Source organism: Balaenoptera borealis (genome assembly GCF_965194805.1).
Source record: "Balaenoptera borealis genome assembly, chromosome: 13".
NCBI lineage: Eukaryota > Metazoa > Chordata > Mammalia > Artiodactyla > Balaenopteridae > Balaenoptera > Balaenoptera borealis.
In genome coordinates, this window is record NC_138870.1 from 21,574,883 (window position 1) to 21,587,063 (window position 12,181).

At 32.8% G+C, this 12,181-nt stretch overlaps 1 protein-coding gene across 4 annotated transcripts in view; it reads right to left on the reverse strand.

Moving 5' to 3' along the window:
• The window catches only part of DNAI7 (dynein axonemal intermediate chain 7), a 74,346-nt gene that overhangs the window by 53,318 nt on the left and 8,847 nt on the right, over nt 1-12,181 (reverse strand). For 3 of the 4 annotated variants that reach the window (XM_082352159.1, XM_082352160.1, XM_082352161.1), the window contains 2 exons: nt 4,482-4,566; nt 2,046-2,137 (listed from right to left, as the gene is read on the reverse strand). In XM_082352159.1, the coding sequence (XP_082208285.1) occupies nt 2,046-2,137; nt 4,482-4,566 (177 nt within the window). Of the gene's footprint in view, nt 1-2,045; nt 2,138-4,444; nt 4,659-12,181 lie in introns of those variants that run through there. The other variant, XM_082352162.1, reaches the window with a different exon arrangement.

A 12,181-nucleotide genomic window follows, 5' to 3' on the forward strand; every position in this document is an offset into this window, starting at 1 on the left:
TGCGAAGTGTGATCTGCAGAATCCTGGTGGGTCCCCCAAACTTTTTCAGGATCTGTGAGGTCAAATCTATTTTAATAATAATACTAAGACTTTATTCGCTTTTTTTGCAGTGTACACATTTGCAAGATGGTGTAAAACTGCTGGCGCCTTAGCGCAAATCAAGGCATAAGCTATACTAGTGGTCATATTCTTCAGGGGAGAGGGGTGATAGCAGTCAGTTTCACATAAGAATGACCTGATGAAGAAGTGAAATTTATTAATTTTATTAGATGTCAAACCTTAAGTATATGCCTTTTTAATATTCTGTGTGATAAAATGGGAAGTATGCATAGAGCACTTCTGCTACATAACAAAGGACAATGCTATCTTCAGAAATAAACATTTATGCAACTATTTGAGTATTCTGTCAGACATTCTGTCAAAAATGAATGAATTGAGCATGTCACTTTCAGGAAACAACTCAAAGTATTTGTTGCCAGTGATAAAATTCAAGCTTTCAAATAAAAACTTGAATTTTAGAAAACCTATATCCACCACCAGGGAGCCTGACAGTTTCCCAATCCTTAAAAACTTTTCTGATTTGACTGGAGATGATACTAATGCATATGATTTTTTTTTTTTTTTTGGATAATGAATGATAAAAATATGTCAACATTTGGAAGCAAATAATTCAGTGAACCAATTTTTTCCAAGCAATCAGTGCATTATGTTGCAAAATCATGCGTGGAAACAAGATCTACTCAAAGTGTAAGAAGAGATCAAGGTTTTAGTATAATAGAGTATGTAAAGTTCGTTGATTTGGTTTCAGATTCCACATTAAGGTGCTACCACGTATCTAGTTTCAGTATAGTATCAAAGAAGAATATCCACAATTATCTGAAAGGCTCTTACAACATTCCTCCTTTTTCCAACTACATATCTGTGTGATGCCAGATTTTCTTCACATACTTCAGTCAGAACAACATATTGTAACAGATGGAATGATGAAGTAGGTATGAGATCCAGTTGTCTTCTGTTAAGTCAGGGATTAAAGAGATTTTAAAAATATAGACAATGCCACTTATTTCCCTAATTAAAAATATATAGGGACTTCCCTGGCAGTCCAGTGGTTAAGACTTCGCCTTCCAATGCAGGGGGTGTGGGTTCGATCACTGGTCAGGGAGCTAAGATCCCACATACCTCTTGGCCAAAAAACCAAAACATAAAACAGAAGCAATATTGTAACAGATTCAATAAAGCCTTTAAAAATGGGCCACGTCAAAAAAAAAAAAATATATATATATATATATATATATGTGGTGATGGATGTTAACTAGACTTATTGTGGGATCATTTCACAATATATACAACTATCGAATCATTATTTTGTACACCTAAAACCAATATAATTTAAAATGTCAATTATACTTCAATAAATATATATATATACTGTAATTGTTTTTTAAATGTTAATGTATTTACTTTTTATTCATGTTTATGTTTAACAATGTTTAATCTCTATTAATATAATAGATGTTTTTAAGTTTTTGTTTTAATTTCTAATATAGTAAATATTGATAAACATAAACAAAAACTCCTTGGGGATCTTCACTTTTTAATAGTAATGAGGTTTTGTCCTGAGATTAAAATATCACAGAACTACTGATCCAATAATGAAAAATTCTGGTGAAAAAGAGAAGTGAAATTTTAAAAGGAGAGGTAGAATTTGAACATTTTTTGGTCCCTATTTAATTATCTATACGACAGATTGAGAATAATAACTTAATGGTTACAAGCATGGGCTCTGAAGCAAGACTACTTCTGTCTAAGTCCTGGCTCTGAAATTTATTAGCTGCTTAATCTCTCTATTCCCCAATTTCCTGATTTGTGAAATGTGGGTAATAATTTACCAACCATAACTTTATGGTAGGATCAAATGAATTAAACCAGTTCATATAGGCCTAAATATTACTGGTAGCTATGGGGGAGAATGACGTTAAATGGCCAAACAGATCTGATAGCCACATAGTTTGTCTTCAGTAATAATAGCATTAATGTTTATTTACTTTTGCTTCAAGTTTTCGCAATTTTTCTTTCTCAGTTCGTTGTATGTCAAGTCTTTCCATTTCTTCTTTTTCATATTTCACACGGGCTTCCTCTAAAGAACAACAACAAAAGAAATCTTTAGTCTGTTTTTAAGCCCTTAAAGTTATTTCAAATATTTAAGATGCAGTAATGGAATATTTGATAGAAGTCACAACCTTTATTGTGTGGTAGAAATAAAACTGCTAGATTTCTTTCAAAAATGTAACATGACTCTCGGACTTCCCTGGTGGCACAGTGGTTAAGAATCCGCCTGCCAATACAGGGGACACGGGTTCAAGCCCTGGTCCAGGAAGATTCCACATGCCCCGGAGCAACTAAGCCTGTGCGCCACAACTACTGAGCCTGCACTCTAGAGCCCGCAAGGCACAACTACTGAGCCCACGTGCCACAACTACTGAAGCCTGTGTGCCTAGAGCCTGTGCTCTGCAACAAGAGAAGCCACCTCAATGAAAAGCCTGTGCACTGCCACGAAGAGTAGCCCCCGCTCTCTGCAACTAGAGAAAGCCTGCGCACAGCAATGAAGACCTAACTCAGCCAAAAATAAATAAATAAAAATAAATTAAAAAAAAAAAAAGTAACATGACTCTCAAAATTTCTGGATCACAATGATATTTCTCTTCTCCAAAAAGTTTATAGCAATCCAATAATGATTTTAATCAATGAAAAATGACAAATCTATCATGGGTAATTAAGGAGAGGTAAAATCTTCAGAAGATTTCCATAACCTTGTGACATCTACATCATCAGAAGTAACTATCTTAATCTTCCCTTGCTTACACTATTAAAAAACAAAATATGAAATATATGTTGAAGAATATGAGTTTAACCCAATATAATAAAACATTCCCCAAGATGTAGATCCTGATACTGTATTATTATCATGAGTCACCTAAAAAAGATTTATATGATTATACATTAAAAAATCAACATGGAAACTAAGAACAGACATTTAAAACCTGAATCTGAATCAACAGATATTCTTCATGCTAAAAGCTACAACCATCTGAAATATTCAGATTGTTTTTTTAACATCTTTATTGGAGTATAATTGCTTTACAATGTTGTTAGTTTCTGCTGTATAACAAAGTGAATCAGCTATATGCATATGTATATCCCCATATCCCCTCCCTCTTGTGTCTCCCTCCCACCCTCCCTATCCCACCCCTCTAGGTCATCACAAAGCACTGAGCTGATCTCCCTGTGCTATGCAGCTGCTTCCCACTAGCTGTCTATTTTATATTTGGTAGTGTATATATGTCAATATTACTCTCTCACTTTGTCCCAGCTTACCCTTCCCCCTCCCCGTGTCCTCAAGTCCATTCTCTATGTCTGTGTCTTTATTCCTGTCCTGTCGCTTGGTTCATCAGAACCTTTTTTTTTTTTTTTTTAGATTCCATATACATGTGTTAGCATATGGTATTTGTTTTCTCTTTCTGACTTACTTCACTCTGTATGACAGACTCTAGGTCCATCCACCTCACTACAAATAGCTCAATTTCGTTTCTTTTTATGGCTGAGTAACATTCCATTGTATATATGTGCCACATCTTCTTTATCCATTCATCTGTCGATGAACACTTAGGTTGCTTCCATGTCTTGGCTACTGTAAATACTGCTGCAATGAAGATTGTGGTACATGACTCTTTTTGAATTATGGTTTTCTGGGCATATGGTATATGCCCAGTAGTGGGAATGCTGGGTCATATGGTAGTTCTATTTTTATAAACTATTCAGATTTTTAAAGTCACTTTTTATTATTTTAAATGACCAAATTTTCATTAATTTTTACTGGACATTCTTTAACAAATGAAAGTCCTCTTTAAACTTGACAAATAAATATTATTAAACTATAAGAACTTAGGCTGCTCTGTATATTTCTTGCTAGTGTATATTCCCCATATTTAATTTGAGTTTCAGAATTCTTACTGCACAATCAGTACCAATGCTCTTAATTTAATCAATAAGTATAAACGTCTTACACTTAATTTAATTAAGATAGGGTTGCCATATTTAGCAAATAAAAATATAGGATGCTCAGATGAATTTGAATTTCAGATAAACAATGGACTCTTTTTTTGGTTCAAGTATATCCTGAACATTGCATGAGGCAAATTATCCCAAATTATCCACTGTTTATCTGAAATTCAATTTAACTGGGCATCCTGTATTTTAACTGGCAACTCTCCTTCAAGATATACCTGAAAATGATTGGCGTGTACTAACAGAAATTTCTGGGTACCCTTTAAATAGTAAATAGCTATTATAAAACAGATTAAATTCAAAAAATTAAAAATTTTGAAAACTGTTTTTAAAAAGTATTGACTGGATGACAGAAATACAAACCTATTGTTAGTATTACCTGCATATGACAATAGTTATCACTGTGTGTTTTATACCTTCCTCCTTTTGTCGTTTCTCCTCCTCCTCTTGTAGCTGCTTCAACCGGTCAGCTTTGGTGATTCTCTTTTTCTTACTGCCAGACTTAATAAAGGCCACAATTTTTAAAAAGCTTATTCACATGTACTCAAATTACTTAAAAACACATATCCCTCAACTAGCAATTATGAAAAACACTTTTACTTTCATGAATCCAGTCTTCTACTCATTCAAATAAGACTGCCTATTAAGTGCAAAGCCTTGACTCAGTGCCTTGAGGACTACAAGTATGGAAACAAGTAGGAAAATTAACATATAAATTATTCAAAGGCAAGAGTGACAGTGACAAGTATATACAATTTAATTCTCTCATTCTCAGTTTTCACATCTTTAAAGTGGTGCTAAATAAAACCTCATTTCATTTTTGTAAGGATTAAAATAAAATATATGTAAAAACATCTTTAACACAGCTACATGTCTATAAAAATTAAAGATATTTTTATGACTAACAGATATAGAGTTATTTTGCAAGTGTGGAGTAAGGCCAAATTGTTTTCAACAGCTGGGATCAAGTAAAATTTTTATAGAGTATCTAATATTTAAGTTTGTGCCCAAAAGATTTTAACATTCAGATATGAGAGGAAGATACTCCAAGAAGAGGGAAAGGCAGGCATAAGATATGGAGTTGGGAGAGCACTGGATAGGCCCTAGGAAAACCCCAAGAAGAGGTAATGATGGACATAAGAATGGAAAAGAAGGTTGGAGCCTATGCTGTAGAGATTGGACATTATGCTAAAAGAATTGGAAACCCCCTAAAAGTTTTCCAGGTCTGTGGCTATTATCTGGAAAACAAACCTGGTGTTAGGGGAAAAAATGATTGTAAAGATGATACATTTTGGCTACTATTAACAATAATTAATAAAGTCATGACAATGGAAATGCTGATGGGGAATGGATCCAATAAATATTTTATAAGTTAACTTATTTGATAATGATTAAAACTGGAGTCATGGAGAGGAAGGAGTCAGAGAAGAATCAAAAAAGAAGAATAGTAGTCCCGAAGATGCAAACTTGAAAGAGAAACTGTTTAGAGAAATTTAATTAGTATGAAGTGCTGCTGGAGCATCCAGGCAATGCTTGCAGGCTTTGAAACTGAAGAACTGAGATGTAGCAAAGAGATCAGGGCTACAGAATACAGATTTGAGGACTATCTTGGTGATGACCGCCTCCCCTCCATTTTCCCTAGGGGAGAGTATGGAAAGAGAAGTGCACCACCTAAATTTAGGAATCAACTGAGTGGTTAATCCTAGGGATACACAGACTCTTGGATGACCACCTGCTTTTTGGCTTACCTACTGCAGGATGCTCCATTGGAGTCTCTAATCCATTAGCCCTATCACTTTTTCACCATTCATCAACCCCCGCATACTGTCACTTCTTCCTTACCCTGGTTAGATTTCACAGTTCATCACATAATCACTAACTTATATATCTCTGCCTTCCCTATTTTCCTCTCCCTCTGAGAAGCTCAGCCGGCAAATTCCTAGTTCTAGTTAAACCCAACTCTCCACTTATTCTGAGCTAGCAATAGGAGCAGCTGAACCTTGCCAGAGAGAAGTACATGAGCTCAAATTTGTGAGCACACATTTTAAACAGGCTCTAAGCACCATACAGTATTCTTATTGTTATTTCATTCTCTTCACTCTTCCAAAATCCTCTCCTCTTTCCTACTCTCAACTGTTGACTTTACCTCTTACATCACTAGAAACTTTTAAGAATAAGCTCCTTTACACACCAGATCTTTTAATCTACCTCTATCTTTGTCTTCCTTCCTTCCTGTTACACTGGATGAACTGGATGTACCTTCTGCTATTTAAGTCTGAATCCACCACTTGTACACTAGATCCTATCCCTTATTGCCTATATAAGACTTGGGTCCTGTAATTAACACCTCTAGTTATTCATAGATCTCTCCCTCCCTGGATTTCACATCCCTCTTCCTCTTTTGCTCCAATGCTGTTACCCTTTATATTAGACTGCCTAAAGGGAGTTGCCCACTGCTTTCACGTCCCCATTTTCTGCATGCCCCATTCTAATCAGGCTTTCATTTTTATTGTTCCATTGAAACCTCTCTTGTCATGGAACCTTAAGATGGCCATGTTTCCAATGACAATGGCCAATTTTCGGCCCTCATTTTACTCATCTGTTATCATTATTTGACGAAGTTTTCTTCTTCCATCTTGAAATATTTTCTTCATTAGGCCTTCAGGTTGGTACTATCTGAATTTGCTTCTTCCCTCCTTCTTAGACTTCTTCTCTGGTTTCTCCTCCTCAGATGTAGTTGATTAGTAACTTTAAAAATTATTTGTTCATATAGTCCCTAAAAGGATTTTGAAAAGCTATGTACCCCCTTCACACATTTTTAAGTTGACATTGAAAACTTTTTACCACAAGTTTAAATAACTTCAAATGTTGTACTTTCTAGTATATCATATATAAAAGAAAACTTTTACATCACTCCTTTAAATATATCCATCACTATTTAAAATATATCCAATGGATCTATCGATACATACTATAGTGATTTGACGGCCAATATCAAATAAAAAAATATGAACAAGCTTTTCTTTAATAAAAATTTTAATCCTTTTCTCTTTGAATTCATATTTCCATTCCACTTCCCCCACAGAATCTTATCCTAGTGTAATACACTTGAACAACTTTTGTTGATCTTCCTATCATATTTATGTTATAAAAATATGTATGAAAATTTTAATTTCCTTGACTCTAAGTTTCTAAGCAATACAAATTTTGCTCTGGATTGAGTTAATTTTATAATTATTTTTGGTACACAATTGAACAAAGCAACATTTTATATTACAAATTTTGATAGGTAAATATTAAAACATAAAAAGTAAAATTTTAGTAGATATGCGCCTTTTGATGAGATTGTCGGGTTTTTTCGTTTTCCTGGTTAGTTCATGATCCAAGGATAAATGTTAGCTATTGCTGAATGAAACAAGGATTCAGACAGATTCTATTTTAATTTTTATAGCTATAAGAAATGAGAAATTTGGTTTATATTAAAAAGCCGATGGGAATAGGTTTGTTACAGCTGTATCGTGCAGTTCTTTGAATTCTTTCCACAACATATGCCAAAAATTATATTGACTTACCAAAAAAATTACTCCTAGAGATAATCACTGATATTTGTAATGTTCTTCTTGTTTTGCTTTAAAGTTTTATTACATATGTATATATTCCTAAACAATAGTTTTCTTACCTTTGAATTTTTTCATAAATCCAATTATACTTTATGTATACAATTGTAATTTACTTATTTATTGTCATAAAATATACATAACATAAAATATACCATTTTAACCATTTTTTAGTGTGCAGGTCAGTGGCATTAAGTACATTTACATTGTTGTACAACCATAACCTCCACCCAACTCCAGAACTTTTTCATCATCCCAAACCAAAACTCTGTATCCATTACACATTAACTCCCCTTCTGCCCCCAACCCAGCCCCTATCAATCACCATCCTACTTTTTGTCTTTATGAGTTTGACTACTCTAGATATTTCCTATAAGTAGGATAATACAATATTTGTCCTTTTGTGTGATTCACTTCTTTAGATACAAATTATGGTTTGTAAGATTCACCCAAGGGGGGATATAGCAGTAGCTGTATATTTTCACTGCTGAATAGTAACTCATTAAGTTATTTATCCATTCTTCTACTGACTGACATTGGATGGTTTCTAGTTTACTATCATGAATAATGCTGCTATAAACCTTTGAGTGTATGTATCCTGGTGTCCATACAAGAATTTCTCTACAATGTATACCTAGAAGTAAAACTGGTGGGTATGTGCATTTTCAATGTTGTTGAAGTTGAGTTTTCTAAAGTAATTATTCCAATTTACACTCTCATAATCATTATCCTAGTCAATATTTGTTAATTTCAGTATTTTGCTTCTCTGGCAGTTTTTTGTTTATTTAAAATATAGATACTTCTATCAGGCTAAAGAGGTACCCTTTAAGCTATTAAATGGTAAGGCATAGTAATTGAATTTTTAACTCCATCTAATTGTATGCATTTAATTTCTTACATTAAACCAATTCTGCCTCTCTGGAATAAGCTGAATTGGGTCATGATTTATTATCATTCTTGCTAACATTTTGTTTAGACATTTTGTATTAATGTTCATGTATGGGCTTCAATTTTCCTTTCTCTTGCTATTCTCAGGCTACCCCGGTAACTCAAAATTAATTAGGAATGCTTCCTCTTTTTTCATGCTCCAGAAGGATTTGTATAAAAGTGAAATAATTTATCTTTGAATGAAGGACTAGCTAACAAAGACTTACAGACCTAGAATTTTCTTTCTGGGAAAAATTTTAACCACTGATATAATTTCTTAAATGATTATAGGACTATTCAGGTTTTCTACTTCTTCATGAAATAGTGTGAGAAGGTTTTTTTTTCTATTTGTCTAATTCATCTAAATTTTCTAATTTATTGGCATATAAAGCTGTTCAAATTATGTCATTTATTGTTAAAGTCATGTCTCTCTTTTCATTCCTAATACAGGCATACCTTGGAGATACTGCGGGTTTGATTCCAGACCACCACAGTAAAGTGGTGGAATATTGCAAGTCATAAATTTTTTGGTTTCCCAGCCCATATAGAAGTTATGTTTACACTATACTGTAGTCTATTAAGTGTGCGATAGCACTGTGTCTAAAAAAATATACACACCTTAATTTAAAAATACTTTATTGCTAAAAAATGCTAACTATCATTTGAGCCTTTAGCAAGTCATAGGATTTGAAATATTGCAAGTATTACCAAAATGTGACACAGAGACACGAAGTGAGCAAATGCTATTGGAAAAATGGCACAGATAGACTTGCTCAACACAAACCTTCAATTTGTAAAAAGTGCCATATCTGTGAAGTGCAATAAAGCAAAGCATGATAAAATAAGGAATGCCTGTATTAATTATTTATGCCATTTGTTCTTCTTGATAAAATTTACCAGAAAATTGTCAATTTTATCAGTATTTTCAGAGAAATAAATTGTGGCCTATTTATTCATTCAACTATTTTAAGAAATACTGAGAGTCTAATATGTGATAGGTATTTGAGATATATCAGTAAACAGAAATCCTTGTCTTAATGAACTTATATTCAAATGGGAAGAGAAAGACAAAAACTATAAACAAAATATTTAAAAATAATGTTTAAAATTGAGGACTAGTTGATTTACAGCATTAATATAAGTTTCAGGTATACAACATAGTGAGTCACAATTTTTAATGATTATACTCCATTTATAGCTATTATAAAATATTGGCTATATTCCCTGTGCTGTACAATGTATCTCTGTGGTACAATAAACAAAATTGTAAAATAATTTATAAAATATTTTAGAAGATGAAAAGTGCTATGGGAGAAATCAAGGGGACACCAGACTGCAGGGGTCATTGGGGAAGGGATGAATTACAATTTTAAATACAGTGTTTAGGGTGGGCCTCATGGAGAAGGTAACATTTGAGTGAAGACTTGAAAGATATGAGGTTATAAATCCTCTCTATTGTATGTTTTATATTTTATTAATTTTTATATTTGTCTTTATTATTTCCTTCCTCCTCCTTACTTCGAGTTTCTTTTTCTTATTTCTTGAAGATGGTTTCGTTTCATTAATTTTTCATCTTCTAAAGTAAGTATTTAGGGCTACATATTTCCCTCTAAGTACTTCTTTAGACACATTCACAAATTTTGAAGTTTTTTTCTTATTACTGAGTTAAAATTATCTTTTTACTTCCATTATATTACTTCTTGACCCACTTGAGAATTTTTTTTAAATTCCCAGCATATTGTAACTTCCTGTTTATAACTTATTTCTTTGATTTTTAATCTTAATTTCATTAGGTTATAATACATGCTCTGAATTGTTTCAATTCTTTGAACTTTGAGAATAGTTTTATGTCACAGTACATTGTCAGTTTTGGAAAAAAAAATATGTGTGCTTAAGATTCTCTAGTTGTTGAGTGCAATGTTCTAAATATGTCTAATTCTTATTCTAACAAAGCTAATGATTTGTTCATGTTGTTCCAATCTTCTACGTCCTTACTGTTTTATTTTTTTTAATGCTTGTTCTATCAGTTACTGAAAGAAATTGTCCACTATGATTGTGAACTTGTCTATTTCTCCTGACAGTTCTCTGAATCTGTGCAATGTATATTTCAAGGCATTATAATTAGGTATATACAAATTTAAAATTATATTTTCTTGGTTAATCAAAACTTCATCATTACAAAATGACCCTCTTTATTTCTATAAGTGCTTTTTGTCTTAAAGTCTACCATGTCTAATATTAATATAGTTATACCAACTTTCATCTTTCTATTATTTGCATAGCATGCCTTTTTCCATCATCTTACTTTAACTCTTCTGTATTTTTATTCTTTAGATGGTGTTTGTAAAAAGATTATTGTTGGATTTTATTTTTTATCCAATCTGACAATCTTTCTCTGTTGATTTTGGGTTTGTCTGGCCTTCTTTTCATATTTCTTGGTATCTTCAATTGATTATTTTTTTGTTAGTGCACTATTTTCCCTCTACTGGTTTGGAAGTTATATACTCTATTTATATCATTTGAGTGGCTATCCTAGAAAGTCAACCTATGTACCTAATATATAAATACATTTATCATACTACCAAACAGTACAGGGACTTTAGAACATCTTAACTCAATTAATCCTTGCCCTACCCAAATTATACATTATTGTTGTCATATATCTTTTTAAAACAGTTTTACTGAGATAAAACTTACATACCATATAGTTCACCCATTTACAGTGTAGAATTCAACGGCTTTTAGTGTATTCAGAGCTGTGCAACCACCACCATAATCAATTTCAGAACATTTCCATCACCCCTCAAAAGAAATCCCATACCCATTAGCAGCGCCCCCTTCCATTTCCTCACAACCCCCCAGCTCTGTGAAACCACTAATCTACTTTCTCTATAGATTTGCCTATTCTGGACATTTCATATAACTGGAATCATACAGTGTGTGATCTTTTGTGATTCGCTTTATTCATTCAGAACAATGTTTTCAAGGTTCTTCCATGCTATAGCATGTATCAATACTTTCATTTTAGGGCTGAAAAAATATTTCATTGTATGGATATACCACATCTTGTTTATCTACTTATCAACTGATGAATATTATGTGTTGTTGTCATGTATCTATTTTTTAAACCCACATGTTATTATTTGGATTACTGTTTTATACCTTATGCATATAGTCTGTTTTGCAGGTGAAAAACACAGTTTTTACCTGAGAAAACATTTTTCTTTCACCTTTATTTTTGAAAACTATTTGAGCTGATACAGAATTCTAAGTTGGCAGTTATTTACTCTCAGCACATTGAAGACCTCACTCCACTGTTTTTGGCTCCCATTGTTGCTGTTAAAACCACAAGTTCAAGTTTTGCCCTGTACTGCAAATGCCCTCATGAAAAAGAGTTTTAGTGCATCCATTACTTCTTTGGTTCCTTCCTTAATTTAGTTTTTCTCCTGATAATTTCTTATTATCTTATCAGCTCTTAAGTGCCTTTAAGATGGAAGTTTTGATCTATACATATATATTTTAGTCAGCATTATTTATTGTTTTCAGCAGAAAGTTTGACCCAAAAAATCTTA